The following is a 20,535-nucleotide window of genomic DNA, read 5'->3' on the forward strand; positions in this document are numbered from 1 at the left end:
TTTGGTGCGCGCGGAAATATATTTTGGAAAAAGGGGCCGGTATTAAAAAATGCGTAGGGGCGAATCGTAAGCGGGTAATTACCGGCTTAACCGCTTTGCGGCAAACCGGTTGCTAAAACCAAAGCGTAATTGGTGGTTTGCTTGCGGGCATTGCGTATTTTAACGATAATTTCGTTTTTTATAGTACAAAAATGGTTAAATATATAATTGCAATGGTTGCAAAACCGCGTTTCGAACGCATTTATTACGGTTTTAATCCATTTTTTTACAATTTTAAGCATTAATTCGGTATTGCTAAAAGGCACAAAAAGCTTTAATGTTTTAATTAATTAATTTTTTAAATTTGCGATGCGGATGCGCGTTGGAAAAGGGTTGGGGGCGTTGGTTATAATAATATTATTGTTGGCTTTGGGGCGGTTGGTAACCGTTCCGCCGCTTTCGGGGCTGCTAGCGCTGCTAGCAACCGCGCTGTAAGCGCGTTCGCGCGCGGACATACGTCCGGTGGCAAGCCGGAAGCGAAAAATTTAAATTTAATGTTAAATTTGCTGTATTTAATGGCGTTTTCCCGTTGCGAAGTTGGGGAAGCAAAAGCGGTTTTTACGCGTTCTTTTTTTATTTTAGCATTTAAGCAATAACGCTTTTGCTTTTATAAAAACGAAAATCGATTAAATTGTTACGGCCGGCAACAACGTTTTCCAATAGCCCGCTGGTTAGCGTAATTACCCAAACGTTATTAAAATGCTAAATTAAATTTACATTACCATTAATATATTAGCAAAAGCTAATTGGAATTTTAAATTATTCGTTTAAAGCAATTTTTTTTTAGCAATTTTATCGGCAATTTTATTAAATTTAGCAATATGTACAATTTGCTTAATAATTTACAAGTATTGGCTTTTAAGCAAAAAGTAAACCGCTTATTATATAAAGCCATTACGTTAATTGTAAAACGCCCAAAACCCGACAATTTTAAAAAGTAAATAAGCTTGTTCCGGAACCTAACTAATAACATTGCCAACAACATTTTCCGGGGCAAGCAAAACGCTAACGCCCATCCTTTAACACGCTATTTTAATGCTAACGATGCGCCGGAACCGGTTTAGCATTTAAACGCTATAAATTTTAATAAAATTACGATAAAGCCCCAACCCCCTTTTATTAACGCCTGAAAAAAGTATAAGCGCACTAACAACCTATGCTTTTATTGCAGCGGGGCGGGGCATTAAATAACCGCTTATATAAAAAAAAGGAAGCCAAAAAAATAAGCTTTGGGCACAATTGCTTTTAAAGCTATTGGCGTTTCGTTAATAACTTTCCAAAAAAAATAAAAGTATATTTACATTTAATAAAACCTAATTTTACTTTTTTATTTTATAACGAGCTTTTTGCTAAAGGAACGTTATTAACCCAGTGCCGCACTTTTTTAAATACCGGATGTTTTTTATAAACATTTGTCGACGATACTTTTGCGCATAACCATAACTTGCTACGCTTTGCTTTACTTAAGCCCATTTTTTTAAAATTAGTTAATAGCAAAGTTACGGGCTATTTTTGCAAATGCGTTAAAATGCGTTACCGCATTATTTGCCAAATAAAAACGCTTATTATATATATTTAGCCATTAAAAACGGAAAGCCTTAACATTATATTAAGGCTTTTTTAGCTACGCCATTACAACCTTTACATTAATTAAATAACGGGCTTAATAATTATGCACGGCATTACGCTATTAAAATTAAACCCGAACGCTAACAATCCATTACGCAACCGTTTAAAAAATAACGATAACAAATTTAACCCCGCAAATATACGCATGCTTAGCGCTTCCAATTTTATATTATTTTGCAAATAAAAAAGCGTACAATTTAAACGAACAATTATAGCGAAACTTTACGCTAAAATTTGCCCCAAGCTTTTAATACCCTTAGTAAGCGTTAATTAATTCGCTAACAATACGCTAGTAAAAATTTTCCGCTTTATTTTAACTTTATTCGATAAAATCCTTTGGAATATGCTAAAATTACGTTTAACCGCATTCCGGGATTGGGTTAAAAAGGCATTACATTTTTGGCGCATTTTTAACGATAATATCCAAAAATATTTGGATAGCAAACCTTTCGTTACAATAAAGGAAATTTTATAGCGCTTTTTTTACGAATTTTGCAATTTAACGTTATGCTTTTTTTTTTTAAAATGCCGATAAGTTATTACCGTACCGCTTTTCCAACCACAAAATCGAATTGTTTTTAAGCAAAACGCTTTTTTACCATTACAACAAACTTATGTTCCAAAAGGAATTCCAAATTGTTAGGAAATATTTAAACGAATATTTAGCAAAAGGCTTTATACGCAATAATATATCGCTAGCGGTTGCCCCGGTTTTTTTTAGCAAAAAAGCCCGGGGGGGGGGGAGTTCGCGTTTGTATTAATTACCGGGGTTTAAATAACGTTACCGTAAAAAATAAATATTTTATTCCTTTAATTAAAAAAACACTAAACGCCCTTTCGAAAGCCAAGTACTTTACCAAATTGGATATTATTGCGGCGTTTAACCGCTTACAAATTGCTTTAAAAAACGAATGGAAAATAACGTTTATTACCAAATTCGGCCTTTTCGAATGCTTAGTAGCAAATTTCGGCATAATAAGCGCTTTTAGCTTTTTTTAATATTATATTAACCGCATTTTGTTAAATGCATTAAATCGTTACGCTATAGCATATTTTAACAACGTTTTTATTTATATATATAAATTTATTTACCCTTTTCGAGCTGTATAGCCCATAGGAAGCTTTTCGGATCGGGCTACATACATAAAGGAAAAAACCGTGCCTTTAACCGATAGCTATTTGGTATAAAGCTGGATAAAAACCCTTTCCTTTCGAAGTTTTTGCATTTCCGCGTCGTTTTCGTAAGTAAATTCCTGCACATAAAAATTACATTAGTAATTAAAAAAGCACGAATACAAGCGTGCATACAAAAAGCGCGCTATAACTTACGCGCTACGATTTCAAGTAATACATTACAAATTAAATCGGGCTTATTTGCAAAGTCCAAACAACCAAATTAACAATATTTTATTTTATTATAAAGCTTATTCGTTAATTATTAAATTTTACCTTTTCCAACTAAAGCGTATTCCTTTTATTTTTTAAGCTAAACGCGCCCTTTCGAAAGCGGTTTTTTCCTTTTTTTTTAATTGGTACCATTATTTTATCGGCCGATTTTGTTATTAAAATTGCTTTCGTCGCTATCGGTACCTTTATCCTTTGCCGCAACCCCGGCGCTACTATTTCGATAATTTATCGGATTTATTTTAGCCCAAAATCCTTATTTTTTCGCTTGCTTTATAACTTGTGCGTTTACAAATTGCACGTGCTTTAAAAGGCCTTTTGCTCGTGCTTTCGGCACGTACGTTATAAGGTTTGGAAGTAAAAAACCCCGTTAACGGGTTGCAAATGGCTTTGCTAAAGTCGTAAAAAGTCGCACGTGGGTACCATAAAGCTCGTCGATAAAAGTAAAATCTTTTGTTGCTGTAAGTCGCTTCGTTATGGGAATTAATTATTCGGAAAAACGTTGGAACGGTTCGGGGCAATTAAATCGCTTTTGCACGTGCGAAACAAAAAACCCCGTATCCCCGGCAGGATTCGAACCTGCATCCTCCAAAAAGGACTTCTTGGCGTTAAACCACTGCGCTACAAGAACCGTTTTTATTTATAGCAAAACGCAAGCGAAATACCGGCGTTACGTTTGCGTAATGGTTTAAAAATTTGCCGATACGGGCTTTACTATCGACATTTGGAAATGCAAATTTTTAGTACAAAAAACGAAATATTTCGGTTTAATTATTTTAATTACAGGAATTTGCATAAACGAAAAAAAGGTTAAAATAATTTGCTAATAAAAATAGTTTATAATTTTAAAAAAATTTCGCCGTTTTATAAGTTTTGCTAACTTTTATCGCCGGTTTATTAAAGGTTTTTCCGCTATCGCCAAACCTTTTTACTTATTAATAAACGAACAATTATAAATGCGTTAATAGCCCGCTAAAGCAACGGTAGCTTTTTACCAATTTAAAACCGTTTTTTTTTCGAACATCGTGCTTGCACATTACAACCTAGCCTTTAAAACAATTATAAAAACGAACGCTTTTAATTGGGCTACGAACGGGGTGCTATTTTAAATAAATGCATTTAAAATACGCCGGCCCGTTGCTTTTTTTTAACCAAACACTTACTAATTAAATGCAATTACGAAATTTACGATAAAAAATTGCTTGCAATTATGCGCGCTTTTAAAAAAATGGAAACCAAAGCTTTAAAAAACCGAAACGCTAATAAAAGTTTAAATAAATTACAAAAATTTATAATTTTTCGTTATTATTAAATTGCTTAATTAGCGGCAAATACGTTGGTCCGAATTCTTTAGCAATTTTAAATTCCAAATTGTATATAAGCTAAAAAAAATAACCATTGTGCTAAACGCTTTTTTTAACCCCCCGGCGTTAAATTAACGCTTTACGACATTGTTGCAAACGAGCGCGTTATTAATAAGCATAAAATTTTTTTCCTTTTAAAACGGTGGGCAAGCAAAACGCCGGCGCAATTTTAATGTTTTTTTTTATATTAATTGGATATTTTCGAATTTATTAACGCGCTTATTAATAAAAATTATTCCGCGTTTAAATTTTGTTAAAATTTGTTACAATGCTTTGCCGATCCGAACATTCGCCATTTTTTAGCGTTTTTGCGCAAAACGTTTAAAATTGTTAAAACCAATTGCTAAGCGATTCGGGGGCGCATTTATATCGAAAAAAAGCTATTTATCCCTTTAAACGATACTTTTCGATTGCAAATATTGCATAAAATGCATAATTTACTACTTAGCAATTACGCAAAAAAAAGCAAAACATACAATTTGTTGCAAAAATTATATTTTTGGCCAAAACTTTTCCGGAACGTTAGCGTTTTTGTTTGGGGCTGCTATTTTTGCAAAATGGTTAAAAAAAAAAATATTTTCCCAACGGGTTATTTTAACCGCTGCCAATCCCGTTTAAACCATAAGCAAATTTGTTAATGGATTTTATTGGCCCGTTGCCGCCGTATAAACGCCGGGGTATTATTTACACCAATATTTTAATAATAATGGATAAATTAACAAAAATAAAGCATTACATTTTAATAAATACTATCGATACGGGCAGCTTAGCAAACGCTTATTTATTAATAATATACCGTTAATACGGCACCCCCGAAATTATCGTATTCGATAAAAAGCTCCAATTTGTATTTAACTTTTGGCGGAAATTGCAGCAACGTTTAAACGTTATTTTAAAAAAATCGTTAGCGTTTTACCCAAAATTTAACGGGCAAACGGAAGTTTTAAACGCGTATATAAAGCAATACTTTCGTAGCTTTTGCTTTTATTATTAAAACAATTGGGTTAATTAGTTTTTATTGGGAAAATTTGCTAGTAACAATTAAATATTGGAAATAACGGAAATTTTACCGTTTTTTGCTAATTACGGGTAAAACTTTTTTATGGGATTCGAACCAATTTTTTTTCCAAATACTAACGATATACCGGCAAAGTAACGGAAAATGTACAATGCGTTTATAATAACCAATAAAATCCAAACAATTTTTAATTATGTTAAAGCAATAATAGCCGTAGCTTAAAAACGGTACGAAAAAGCGGTTAATCGTTACCAAACCAACCCAAGCACGTTCGTTACAAAGGATTAAATTTGGGTAAATATAAAAAATATAACATTTTTGAAATTAACTTTTAAATTAAACGATAAATAAATTGGCCCGTTTTTTGTTACTAAAGTTTACAAACAAGCTTTAACCGTTAAACTTCCGCCCCAATACCGTTTGTTTCCCGTTTTCCACATTTCGTTAATTTAACGGAATTATTTGGAATTGCCGGAATAAAACGCTATTAATAAAAGATATAACCAACGAATTACTAGCATTTTTTTAACAAAAAAAGAAAATATTAACGATAACAACAAAAAATGGGTTTTCGATAAAATTTTCGATTTTAAAAAAACGCGGGAAAGCTTTTAATATAAAATTAAATGGCCCGCATTTTACGCCCTAATTTAAAAACTTTGCTGCAACTTTAAAAAAGCAAACGATTGCATTCGGGATTTTTACCGTTTGCACCCAAACAAACCCAAACCATTAAATTAATAGTACGAACTAAAAGCGGCATAATTTATACAAAAAATAACGGGCCCGGCGTTTTATTAGTTGTTGCAAGCAAAAGGGATAAGCACGGTGTAAGGCTACTCCGGTTGATATGCTCTCAGGAGGAAAGGATCTAAAGTGCAGGGTCCCGTAAGGGCCTCTGCCCTTTATATACACGTGACTCCCTGTCCTCCTTGCTTACTAAGCTTCCCTCCTAACGCCTGGAAGCGTCATACGCTTCCAGGCAGGGGGACCGCTCTTCCAATGCCTTAAGCATTTAATATTTATGCCTAAGGCTTCCTCATGACAGTATATACTGTTTACTTTGTAACATTAGTATTAAAAGCAATAAATACCAAAACGCAAAGGCCGCCCGAAAAAAGCTTAATTATTACCAGCACAATTTTTTATTGGAATTTTGGTTTAAAAATAACGTACCGCACGCCGGCAATACGCAAGCGGTAAGCCAAAATTAATGCGGAAAAACGGCGTTATAACGTTAAATTATTGCCGCGCGTTAAAGCGCGCTAAAACGCGCAAAAAATAAATATGCGCCCGGAAATACCCGAACGCCGCGCTAGCTAAATTTTAAAACCAAACCAAAAAAAAAACGATTAAACGCCGCGCTTAAGCATTATTACCTTTAAATTTCGAAAATTTATCCTTTAAAAATAATAACGAATCGTTAGCGGTTTATTTACCGCTACCCGCTTTTATTACAATAACCTTTTCCATTTCGCTTTTTAAAAATAATAACAATAACGAATTGCTAACGGTTTGCCCGCCGTTACCCGTTTTTAAAAATAATAGCGAAAAAGAAAAATTACCTTTTTTCCGGTATATTTACCGATTTTTTTCGGAAAAAAAAATAACCGGAAATTTATGCTAAACAAAAAATATTATTTTAAAAAATTAGTTAAAGCAATTTTTTATTATAAATAAAAAATTTCGGCGCGTTGCTAAATATACGGTATTATTCCAATTGTTTCCGTTTTTGGCAATAACCGCAAATTATATAATACATACAATTTTGTAATATTTTTAAATATAAGCTTTTTTAGCGGTATGCTAAATTATATATTCCGGGTGGCCAAAAAAAAACCGCATTTTTGCCCGGTCCTTTTAAGCCGAAAAACGAAAGAAATGGTAATAAAGCTAAATACTAACTAACAAAATGGCAATAACGCGCCGTTAATGCGTTAAAATAACAAAAAGGGCGGGCTAAAATTAATGTTAAAATTTTATAAAAAAAAAATAAAAGCGGAACGCAAAAACGCTAGCAAAACGTTTATTTAACGCCGGTTTTGGGGGTTATTTATGCAATAAAAGCGTTATTTAATAGCGTTAACGATTTCGAAATTACGTATAAAATGGGTGCATATGCGCGCAATACGCGCGCAAATATTTGCCGATAAAATATATACGCTTTTAGCAACGCCGGCAAAATCCAAAAAAACCAGCATTTCGTTATCGATACGAAAAAGCTTTTGTAAGCAACGGCCAAGCGTTTAAAATTACAAAGGTTTTTTTTTTATGTAAAAAAGCAATTACAAATTGGAACGTTAGCAATGCGCTGGCAAATTTTAATTAATAAAACGTATTTTGTTACAATTATCCTTTTAATTTTAACATTAATAGCATTAAACGTTTGGATAAAGTTGCAACCCGTTACCGTTGCGCTAAAATTTTAAATCCGGGCTTACGCAATAAAATTTTTAAATAAAATGTATTAAATTCGGAATGTTATTTTTGTGTTAATTAATTAACGTGCAAAGCGTTAAAAAATAAATAACGGCGCAAAGCGGATAGCGCGCTATCGTGCCGGCGCGGATTTTGCAAACGTTTATATTATTAATTAATATAACGGAAAAAAACAAAAAAAAACGAAATAACGATAAAAATACAAAATAACGATAACGTTAAATTAACGAATTAAAAAATCGTAATGGTAAAAATAATAATAGTAATTAAAAAAAAGTTAAGCAAACGTAACGCAAAACGGGAAAAAAATTAAAAAAACGGCAAAAAAACGTTAACGCAACGCGGAAATTTTGCTTTAAAAAAGCGGTAAGCAAAACATTGCAAACCCGTGCGCAAAAAAAACAAAAAAGCGCCCCAAGCAAACGAAGCTATGCATGCAACGCTATATTAGCGCAAAGCATTACGTTAGCGCAATTGGAACAATTGCAATTTTGTAATAAGGTATTGTTACGGTACGCGTTGGGGCATTTGGGGAAAAATTTAAGGCCGCACTTTTAGCGCGCCAACGTTACGCTTACAAAACCGCGATAAAACGCTAAGGACGCTTTGCCCAAATAATTTCCTTTTCGTGCAACAACAAAGCCTTTTTTATAACAATAAGGTGTAAGCCGTGGCAGCAATCCAGTGAATTTAAATTTGTAAACCTTTTTTTTTAACCTTGCTGCTTTGCCCGTTTTGCTTTTAACCTTTTAATTAAATATTTTTCGCTTCCTTAAATCGCTTTGCAGCCAAAATGGCTATTTCGAAAAAAAAACCTTTTTAGCAATTGCAAAAGCCGCTAGCTTAAAAAGCAAAAAGGTTCCGAATAAGGAAATAACGAAAGCGAAATCGACATTTAAAATGGTTAAGCCGACGAAAAAATTTAGCTTTAATTAAACCCGGTTTAAAACCATATTAACGATTTCGCTAATTATTCCGAAAAAGAAATTACGTTTGTTTAGGATTCGTTTAAAGGTTTGGTTGTTATTTTGCTTGCTAATTTTTACGTTAATTTAGCTTACGATCCGGTTATTGGCTTTTCCAAATTCGTTAATCCTTACGAAATCGATTTCGGGATTGCGCGCATTAGCTTTTTTACGTTAACTAATACAACAAATGCGTTTGCGGGATTTGAATTAAATCGGTTTGCGGGTCGTTTCGATAAAAAGGATTAGGCTTTTTTTAATTAACAAATACAAAAAAAAGCTAAATACGATAATTTAGCTTTTATCGATTCGGGGATTTTTAAATTTGCTAAACGTGCTTTTAAAAAGGCAAAAAGCGCGTATAATGCACGTTTTAAGCGTTATTTAGCTTTCGCGCAATACCGTTGCGCTAAATTTGCGGAGCGTACTATTACCCAAACGGCATTCGGGCTTTAATTAAATTATGTTAATTTAATAAAACCGCAAAGCGGTTTTATTTTTCGTTTAAATGGAAATTTTATTGCGCAAAAAGCTAATTGTAAGGAAAAAACGGAACTTGCAAAATTTTTAGCTTTTTAAGCTTAAAACGGACTTTTTACCGAATAGCGCGAACAAGTTAAATTTTAGCCTGTTTTTTTTAATAATGCAGCAAAAACGGCATTTACCGAATAGCACGAACAAATTAGCGCTTAGCTTGTGCTTGTTATTAATATAGCTAATACGGCTTTTACCGAATAGCACGAACAAATTAACGCTTAACTTGTGCTTTTTATCGATATAACCAATACGGCTTTTACCGAACAATACGAATAAGCTAACGTTTAGCCCGTTTTTTTTGTTAATACAATAAAAACAACCTTTACCGATTATTAAAAGCAAACTAAAGCTTAATTTAAGCTTTTTAAGCAATTAAAAGCCGTTTTAATGCAATTACAAAATCCATTGGCTGTATTTGTTTTTATTAATTCGTTTAACAACCAAAACGAATAGGTTACGGTTTAGCTTAAGCTTTTTAAGCAATTAAAAGTTGCTTTAGCGCAATTACAAAATTTATTGGGCGTAATTATAAATGTTAATTCGCCCGTTTAACAATTTAACGTTTATTTCGATTAATCGATTCCCGGAAAAAAAGGGAAAAAAAGGGCAAAGTTTTTTTTAAAACTTTTTTTTGTCCTATTATTGGTAATAAAGGCCCAATATCCTTTGCAAGTTTTGGTAAACGCGGTTAAAAAGGGGATTTCCGATCGATTTTATGCTTAAAATGCTTTAAATTAACTTTAATTAGCAAAATGCTTAAATTAAATAACGGTAATAGCTGTTGGAACCAAATTTCGAATAAAAAAAGGTATTAGCTATGCGTTTCGGGCCATATATGCAAGCCCATATAAGCATTTCGATTTTTAAAAGCTTGTTTGCCGGTTCGAATTAACAATTTTTTTTAATTTTTTTATAATTATGCGTTTTGCTTTTAAGTTTTTTTTTGTTTGGCGTTAAAATAAGGATGTTTGCAAAAAAAGTGTAAGTTTTTATTTTTAAATTAAATAATTTGGATATTTATTTAATAAGGTTTATTTGTTTGCAAAAGCTGGATAAATGGCGAACCATTTGCAAAATGCTTTTGCTTTTTGCTAAAAAAAACGCCGGCAAAAACGGTACGTTCGTTAAGGCCAATAATAACCTTTTTACGATAATACGAGCGAAGCGTAATAAAACGGGCCGATCGGCAACTTTCCATATGTAAAATGTTGCGGCTTTTATAAAAAAAGCGGATAAGGAAAACGAAAAGTAAAAAAATTTAAAAAAATGATAGTGTTATTTTTTTAAACTTTTGTTTTGCTGCTTTTATCGATTATAAAAAGCACGGTTCCATGCTTTACGCGCTACGTTTTTAAAGTTAATAACTTGTTATAAAAATAAAAATAAAAATTAATTGGAATAACCTTTAGCTTTTTTTTACTTTTAATTTTGCTTTACCCATTTTTTAACTTTTACCGTTGTAATATTGGAGCTAACGAAATTTTTAAAAGCTTTATTTGGTTAATTTTTGGTTATAGCATTTGCAAAGGTATTTGCTTTTGCAATCCACCGGATTTTGTTAATTTCCCGCCTTTTATAAAATTTGCAAAAAGTTATAATATTTATTATAAAGCGTTTTTCCGTTATTATTTCAAGCTAAACAAAGCATTAATAAAGCGATAAGTTATTTGTGCAAATTATTAATTTGTAAAGGGGCAATTTTAGCCTTTTGCCAATTGCGAAAAGCGTAATTTTTAAAACGTAGCCAGCATTAAACTTACTAACCATGCCGTAAATTTCGCTTGCAAAAACATTGCGTATTACCCTTTTGCATTTAACAAAGCTCCAATGCAATATATTCCCAATAATTTAAAAGCTATTTTTTTGCTTTATGCTTTATTTAACGCTAAAAATAACCAAAAAGCCAATTTGTAAATTTAAGTTTTTATTATTAGCAAAAAACCCGTTTACAAATACGTATAACTTGGTTTATATTAAATCCATTTGCACGTAATTTAAGCCTTTATTTGCGTTGTTAATTTGCTATTAAATGCGTTTGTTAAACTTTGTAACGTTCGTATTAAAGGGGTTTTGGGTTTGCGCGGTTATAAAGCAATTAAATGCGGCTTCCAGCTAGCATATAAAGCTAATATACGCTTTTCGTGCGCGTTAAACCACGTATTGTTGCTAGGTATTATTGCTTTTGTAAAGTTCAAGTTCGAGCCGATTTGCTTATCCCTTTTGCTGCATGCAAATAATTGTTTCGCTAATTGTTATTTTGCAACCGTTAAAGTAACTTTCATTTTCCGGGCTTAAAATAAACCGTAGCTTGGTTTTAAAATTTGCTTCCAAAAAAGCAATTTCCTTTTTTTCCATAAAAGCTTTACTGCCCAAATTTAGCGTATCGTTGGTTTGCATATTAATAATTCCAAAGCTTTTGCCAATTTTTAAAAAAAATAAATAAAAATTGTAATTGGAAATAAAGCAATTTAAGCGTTTTTTGTAATGCTTTTGGTATGTAATAAACCAATGCAATCCCGTTTCGGCCAATCCGTAAAGCGGTTTAATTAAACAAAGCAAAGTTCCAAATGGGTAATATTGCTGCAATTTTTTGGGCAAGCGCAAATAAACGGTTTTTTATAATTCGGTTTTGGCTTAAGTATATGCTTGGTTAATATTCCAAATTATTAATTGGTTATTTATAGCTATAAAATTTGGTGCAAGCGCGAAAATTAAACGTTAATTGCATTGCATAATTGTTAGGAATTAAGTAAGCAACGTTGCTTTTTTCCAATTGCTATACCTTTGCACCATAAATTTTAACTTTTCGTAAAATGCCAAATTTATTTTTTAACTTTTTTAATTATTCGTAAACCAAAAATTTTCGCCGATTTATCGATTTGCTATTTTTTAATCGGTTTTATTACTTTATTAACTAGCAAATTCCCAATTTTTTTTTGGTTTAATTGCTTAAAAAGTTTGCCGGAAATTGTAATTTTGCTAATTTAGCGGTAATAAAGCGCTAAATGCATAAATTTTATTTTTTTTGCGTTTATAAAAGCTAATAAAGTAATTTTCCGCGCGGCGTTGCGTTTAAAGCGTTTATCGTATTATGCAATAACCGGAAGTATCGGGGGCTAAAATGCTTTGCGCGGTTTTTTTTGTTAGCGCGAAAGCGGCGGCGGGGAATTTTTAATTTTAAAATTATCTTTGCTATTGCTTTTCGAATTATAATTTTGGTATTTAATAATTTTGCAAAATTGTTTTCGAAATCGTAATTTAAATAAAGCTAAATATGCAAATAGTTCCGGTTGCTTTTTTAAATTTGCTATTTATTGCTTTTCCAATTTGTAATAAAGCTTGCAAATAATGCTGCGGAACGTTATTAAACCGTTTGGCATATCGATAGTAATTTTATTGTTTATTACCAACAAAACTTTAAAAAATCTTTGCTATTCCCTTTTTTTCGGTATATAAAAACCTTACTTTTTAAAATAAAGGAATTAAGCAACGTTTTTTTAATGCTTAAACCGTTGCGCGTATTTAAAACGTCGTTAATTTTTCGTTTAGCAAAAAGCTTGCGTAGCTTTGTTATGGCTTTGGTAATTGTTGCCGCTTGTTAAATTTGCGTTTCCGTAAGTGCCGAATTGCTAATTAATTGGGGCATAGCACCAAAAACGAATAGCGTAAAAACTAGCCCGTTAAATCCGGCAATATCGTTTAACGCTTTAATTGCTTTTTAAAGCGCTAAATTTGGGTAGATATTAAAGCATTCCCTTTTAATTATTTCGTAAGCATAACGGAAAGCTTCGTAATACCTTTTAACCTTGCTTATTAACCAATAAGCTTTTATAAAAATTTAATAACAAATAATCCCAAAAAGCTTTATTTCCGCTTGGAATTTGTTCGCAATAAAATTGGTTTTTGCATCGTAAAATACCACGTTAAGCGGGCCAAAGTAAATGTTAAGCCAATAACGCTTAAAAGCTTCCCAAATCTTTTTAGCTAATTCTTTTTTAAAAAAAGTTGCGGCGTTAAACGCGGTGCTTGCATTAATTACATAAAGCATTTATTTATTATCCAAATGCATAACGTTAACGATTATTTCGTAATTAAAATTAACGTTATTTTTAAGCATAAATTTAAAGCATTGCGGGGCGAAGCTTGTAATTTAGCAATGGTAGCATACCCAATTAATTATTTGCAAAGCGTTACGATTTGTTCGATAGCTTGCTTAATTAAGCATATGCTAAAAGCGCTTAACAAAAAAGTGGCTAAATCGTTTATGCAAACGTTTTAATTTAGCCTTTATTAAAGAAAGCACTTTTGCGCTTTAAAAATTAGTTAAATACGAAGCGGTTGCCGTTGTATTGCTAATTTTATCGATAAAAAACCATAAGTAATTTAATTATTTAGTAATCGATACGCGTTTGCTTTGCTTGGTTACAAGCTTGTTACGCGTATTGTTAAAATAAACCTTTAATTTGTCCATATTTTCCAAGCATATAAGGAAAAGGGTATGCGTTGGAACTATATAAAAAGTAATTAATTTAACGGGGGTTTGCAAAATAATTTCGCTTAAGCTATACAAAGCGTTTTTTAAGCCAAAGCGAATTTAATGCTTGGCTTTACCAATAACCATTTAGAAATTTGGTAAATAGCGTTGCAATGTTTGGAATTGCGTAAAGCTAACGGTTAAAACTTTTGCGGCTTTTGTATCGGGCATAATACCGCACCATTTATTTCCGTTAAAAAGCACGTATTGCTTTAATATTTGCTTTTTGTTGCTTTTATTTAATCGATATTAAAAGTAAGCGTAAATGCGGTAACGGAAAGCTTTGTTAGCGAAATATTTTGCAATAACAACGGTAAAAAATTGTAACGAAAACGTTTTTCCTTTATTGTTTAATTAATTGCTAAATTTTGCTATTCGTTAAATTTGTAAATCGTTCGCGGGTATTTCGTTATTTTTATTATTGCTTTTTTTTTCGTATTCGAAAAAGAATTGGGAAACCCTTTTTTTTTAATTGCCGTTACTTTGGCGATTTTGTTTTTAGCGCTTTTTTAATTTGCGTTATTTTTCCAGTAAGTACCGGGTAAAGCGGCAGTTAGGTTTGCTGCAAATCCAGCATTTGTTTGTATTGCGGTTTTAAAAATTGTAAAAGCGTAATTTCCTAGCATTTTTTTTATTCCATCGATTATTTCGAACGTTTTTTTTAAATTTGCGTTTAATAAAGTAATTGTTATATATAAATACGTTTTTTTCCATTTGGAAAGTGCTGCGCAATTAGGAAGCCAAGCTTTTAAACGTTTTTTTTAAACGTAAAAGGGTTATTTTAAGTTAAAGCACTTTTTAAATTGCACGAAAGGTGCTTGTAACCAATTAATGGTTTTGCTGGTAAGCAAAGCTAAAGGTTTGCTAACAAGCTTAAAGTTTATCCAAAAAGATTTGGAGCATTTCCATTTTGCTTTTGCTTACGTTTTTGCTTTTTAAACGGACGGTTTAAAATGTAATTAAGCTTTAATTCGTATAATATTATTGCTTATTAACTTTCGTATTAAAATGCTTTTAAAGCTTAAAGTAAATTTTTTTAAAAAAGTAACCTTTACCGATAATTTGGATAAAATAAGCTTTGGTTTGGTTTGTAAAAGCTATAAGGAAAATTGCGTATAATTGCAAAAAGGAAATGCTAAGCGCTTTATAAGTATTTGCGAAATTTAAAATTTTATCGTTTAAAATGTTGTATTATTTTTTTAAATATTTATATGCTTTATTTTACATATTGCAAAATGCTTTTAGCAAATTCGAATCGAACGATGCATTGGGCGTTTCCAATAATAAAAGCATGCGGTATTGGTTTGTTATTTGGGGTGCCGGTTAATATTGCAAAAAAACAAAGGTTAAAAAAGTTTTTCGGGAAATTAAAGTTAAAAAAGCTATTTGGGGGATTAAGGTTTGGCTTTTTGCTAAATTTTAAATAATAAAATACTTTTTAAGGATTTGGGGCCGGTCCTTTTAATTATTAAGTTATAAAAATGGATTCCGTTTAATCGATAGGTTTTTTTTGGTAAAAAGCTAACTTTTGGTTTATTGCTTAAAGGGATTAAAAAAACGGTAATTTAAAAATGGTTATTTTTGCCGAAGTACCGGGGAATAAAGCCAATCCTGGAATTAGGTTTTGGTTTCGTGCTTGTCGCATTCGAGCTTTCGTATTCGTTCGCTTTAAAAAATTTTGGTTAACCGCCTTTCGGTGGTTTTTTCGTTGCGGGCTTTAACTTGTGCCAAAAATTTTGCAAATGGGGATGCAATTTCCGGCGCTTTGCTTTTATTTTAGCAATTTAACGTTAAAAGTTTTGCTGCTTTTCCAAATGCTAGGTTTTGGGCGTTATTTGTATCGGTTATTAGCAAATCCAATCTTTTCGAACCTTTTAAATTTGCTTTGCCAAAAACGGTAATTTTTCGATTTGTTAAAAATTTAACGAATGCTTTTAAGGCTTTTTTATTAAAGTATTTTAAGCGTGCCAAGCTTAAACCGTTAAAATTTTTAAAAAAAGCGGAAAGGAAAAGTTTACCGCTATAATAACGGTGTTCGAACATAAACTTAAAAATCCAAGTTTGGATTCGATCGTTGGAAACGGTTTAAAATGCTTTTTTTAAAGTATAATTTGCTTGTTAAAAAAGCTTTTCGTTATAAATATTTATAAAATTTTAAAAAAAGCCTAAATTTTTAAATAGCTTTGTAATTTTTTCCGTAAAATAAGTTTTTTTTAATCGAAATTATTTTCGGAAATTGCTTTTTATGCTGCAAATATTTTATCGGTAATGCTTGTTTAATCGTTAAAGCTTTATCGGAAAAGTTCGTAATCGTTTTTTTGGTAAATGGACGAACAAATTCGCTTTGGGTAATTTTTTAATTTAAAAGCTTACGAAAGTTTAAAAATTGGAAATCCAATCCATTTCGGAAATTACATAACGTTTTTTTTTAAATTCGTAAATTTTTTTTAATTGGTTTTAATTTAATTGCTAAGCAGCGCGGGCTAAAAAAAAAAGGGATTTATTTGTTTAACAAATACGCTATCGAACGGGGGAAAGGTATTCCTTTACTTTTAAATCTTTTGCTAACTTTTTTTTTAATTAAAAGATTTTAACGGGTAATTTAGCGCTAAATCCTTTACCTAACCGTTTTGTATTGCTTTTCGAACAATATTAATTAATGTTAATAAAAGTTTGGTACTTTTATTTTAAAGCTTAAAAATTTCCTGGTAAAGGTAAATAACGATTTTAATGATTTGGGGAAAATCTTATTATTGTGCATACCGAAAAAAGAATTTATTTGCTAAAAAAAGGGCACAGGATTGCTTTTTATATGCGCAAGGACGATTACCCAAAGGGTGGTTCCCTGCTTTGCTTAAAGCAGATAAAGTTGGCCCGTGCGGGATCCGGAGGATTCCAGAGCTTTTTGTAACAACTTCCCTTTCCGGATCGCACGCGTACCGCAATGCTGTTCCAACAAAAAGCGCATTAAAAAAGAACGACGAAAAGCCAATTAATAATTGCGATTACGAAAGCAACCAAAAGGAACCAATAATAATAATTTATTTTATACAAAATATAGCATTGTACTTTATAAATAAATTATAAAAGCATTAATTGTTTGCAAAAAACGCTTAAAAAGTACAAAAAGCTAAAATCCAAGCTTTTACTTACAAAATGCTAATTTAAAACAACATTAAAAGCAATATTTAATGGCACGGTATTTTCCAAATACCGGCGCGGCAACCAATTTAATAACCGGAATTAACCAAATTTAAATATTGCAATAACATATAAAAAAGCTTGAAATCGATTACAAAGCATCCAAATATCCTGTAGCTTTTAAAGCAAAAAATACCAAATTTAACATTAGTGCAATTATTATACCAACCTTTATTAGCAACATTACGTTTTACGTTTTTAATAGCCCAATACCATTTTTACTATTACTAAAAAATATAAACGCATTAAGGGTATACCTTAACAATACGCGCAACAAGCTCGTAAAACATATATATATATAAATTTATTTACCCTTTTCGAGCTGTATAGCCCATAGGGAGCTCTTCGAATCGGGCTATATACATAAAAAAGGAAACCGTGCCCCCAGCCAATAGCTAGTTGGCATAAGGCTGGATAAAAACCCTTTCCTTTCGAAATTTTTGCACTTTCGCGTCGTTTTCGTAAGTAAATTCCTGTACATAAAAATTACATTAATAATTAAAAAGGCACAAATACGAACGTACATACAAAAAGCGCGTTATAATTTACGCGTTACAATTCCGAATAGCATATTACAAATTAAGTTAAGCTTATTTGCAAAATCCAAACGACCGAATTAGCAATATTTTATTTTATTATAAAGCTTATTCGTTAATTATTGGGTTTTACCTTTTCCAACCAAAGCGTATTCCTTTTATTTTTTAAATTAAACGCGCCCTTTCGAAAACGGTCCTTTCCTTTTTTTTAATTGGTACCATTATTTTATCGGCTAATTTTGTTATCGAAATTGCTTTCGTTGCTATCGGTACCTTTATCTTTTGCTGCAACCCCGGCGCTACTATTTTAATAGCTTATCGAATTTATTTTAACCCGAAATCCTTATTTTTTCGCTTGCTTTATAACCTGTGCGTCCACAAGCTGTACGTGCTTTAAAGGGCTTTTTGCTCGTGCCTTTGGCACGTGCGTTATAAAGCTCGAAAGTAAAAAACCCCGCTAACGGGTTGCAAATGGTTTCGTTAAAGTTATAAAAAGGTTGCACGTAAGTGCTATAAAGCTTGTTAATAAAGGTAAAATTTTTTGTTGCTATAGGTCGCTTCGTTATAAGGACTAATTATTCGGAAAAACGTTGGAACGGTTTGGGGCAATTAAATCGCTTTTGCACGTGCGAAACAAAAAACCCGGTATCCCCGGCAGGATTCGAACTTACGTCCTCCAAAAAGGACTTCCTGGCGCTGAACCACTGCGCCACAAGGACGCTCGTAAAACATAATAAAACGCGCGTGCGAATTATTAAACGCTTTAGTTACTTATGGTTTTTTTTTAATGCATTAACGTACGTTATAAACGAAATTTCGATAATTGCTAAAAAAAAAATTATAAATTTTTTATTTTTAACAAAAACCGAGCTACGGCGCGTATATAAGCAATTTAGCCATTTTTCCGTTAAATAATTGCATAAAACCCTTTAACGGGCAAATTATAATACAAATTGCAACGCGTTGGAAATAATTAATAAAATGTGTTATAAATGCTAAATTAAAAGCGATGCATTACAACGATTTAAATTTACGCTAAAAAAAATAAAAATTTTAATTACGAAATCGTTATTAACGTATTTTATTTGGGCAATAAGCCGGTTTTTTATGTAATTAACGAAAGCATAAAATTTAATGCTGCAATAATTTTAAAAAATTTATTAGCAAAATTTTTTTGGAAAATTTTAAAACGTTGCTGGATAAACGTTTATTTAAAGCCTTTAAACGTAATTATTTATAACGCGGGCATTTATTTTTCGAAAAACGGTTTTTAAACGAAAGCAAAGCTTTTTGGAATTATTTGCAAGCAAGTTTTTATTAAAGCCCATTATTTCGTTGGAAAAATCGAATAAACGTACGTTATATTATAAAAAGCGTATTTAATTATAAAAGCCGAATGTTTTAACGTTGCGGCAAAATTATTGCTTTAAAAAGCCGTAAAAACAATAAATATTACCGCGGAACTAAATTAATTGGTTTTAACGTTATTCGTTTTTGGAATTATGCTATAAATAAACCATAAATTGCTACCGTTACCAATTATAACCAAACGCGCGCAAGCAATTAAAAAAGCTAGCAAAGCTTTAAAAAGCCGTTGTTAAAAAAAAGGTTGCAAATGTTGTTAATATTCGAAATAGCCCGAACATTAACACCGTTAAACCAAGCTTTTTTGCTTTAAAAATAAAGGTTTTAATGTTTCGAAAAAAAAGGATGGACGGGCCCGCACAAAATAATAACGGTAGTAAATAACAACGTTACGATTAAAATTGGTAACGGTTTAGTAACGTTTAAAAGCGTTTTTGTTAAATTTTATTATTAAACCAAAAAACGGCTAAACAAGGAATTAAAAAAGCAATAAAGTAAAATTTCGGAACCATTTATTTATTTTAAACCGGAATAGCTAAAACAACGCGAACGATTACTAAAGAACAAAATAACGGCATAACTATAAGCTTAATTAAATTTGCTAACGCTAAACGCAAAAAGCAACAAATCCCCAAAACTAAAAAAACGATTGGAAATTAAATTATATAACAAAACGTATTTATTACCCAAAAAAGCAAAGGTTATAGGTTTATCGATTAAATATAAAGCGAAAAGTTTAATTAAAATTCCAAGATTTCCGTTTTAAAAAACCAATTAGACCGAAATAACGTTTTCATTTAACGCCGGAATAATTATAACAATCCGTAAAGGTTAATTTTTAAATGCCAAAATTTTTAAAGCACGATTTGTTAAAAATAAAAAAAACCTTTAATGCGTTTTACAAAAAAACGAAATGCGTAGCCTAAAGCATTAATAACAACGAAAAAAATGATTTTAACGCAAGCTTTTACAATTATGCGTTGCAATTAACGATTAATTTTTGCGCTTGCACCAAACCTTTAAAACCAAAGCATTTTATTAATAACCCGGAACATTACCCAAACGTATATTTAAAGCGCAACCAAATTTAAAAGGATCGTTTTGCTGCGCTTATTTAAAAAATTACAACCACGTTTTCCTTTTAATACTTTATTTTAAATAGTTAAGCTTTTATACGGTTTAGCGGAATTAAAATTGCATTAGTACGTTACGTATTAAAAGCATTATAAAAAGCAGCTAAATTGCAAATTATTATATTACAATTTGTATTTTTTATTACAAAGCGCAATACAAGCTTTGGAATGGTAAAAATGCAAATAAACGATACGCTAAATTTTAATTTTTAAAAATTAAAAATTTATGGATTTCGAAAAAAAAGCGCTTTAAAAAGCAAAATTTAAAGCAAAACCACGTTCGATACTTACAAAAAAAAATAAAGCGATTTTAACGGTAAAAAAATTATTATCGAAAAGGGCCGAATTAAATTAAAGCAAAAAAACCAAAG

General features: G+C 31.4%; 1 protein-coding gene and 2 pseudogenes across 3 annotated transcripts; 1 reads left to right on the forward strand and 2 right to left on the reverse strand.

Annotated features, from left to right (window-relative positions):
• Positions 1 to 3,630: 3,630 nt before the first annotated feature.
• Positions 3,631 to 3,703, reverse strand: GGTG_20044 (annotated as a pseudogene). The gene has a single exon. The product of its transcript is annotated as a tRNA-OTHER (tRNA).
• A 12,009-nt stretch (positions 3,704 to 15,712) lies between these two features.
• On the forward strand, positions 15,713 to 16,032 carry GGTG_02589 (hypothetical protein; the record flags this gene model as incomplete). The annotated part of the gene is made up of 2 exons (XM_009220361.1): positions 15,713 to 15,909; positions 15,930 to 16,032. Coding segments are annotated over 2 exons (300 nt in total), but the record flags the coding sequence as incomplete, so codon positions are not given.
• Positions 16,033 to 18,312: 2,280 nt separating this feature from the next.
• GGTG_20045 lies at positions 18,313 to 18,385 on the reverse strand (annotated as a pseudogene). Its single transcript has one exon. The product of its transcript is annotated as a tRNA-OTHER (tRNA).
• Between the last annotated feature and the right edge of the window lie 2,150 nt (positions 18,386 to 20,535).

This window comes from Gaeumannomyces tritici (assembly GCF_000145635.1).
Source record: "Gaeumannomyces tritici R3-111a-1 unplaced genomic scaffold supercont2.2, whole genome shotgun sequence".
NCBI classification, from domain to species: domain Eukaryota; kingdom Fungi; phylum Ascomycota; class Sordariomycetes; order Magnaporthales; family Magnaporthaceae; genus Gaeumannomyces; species Gaeumannomyces tritici.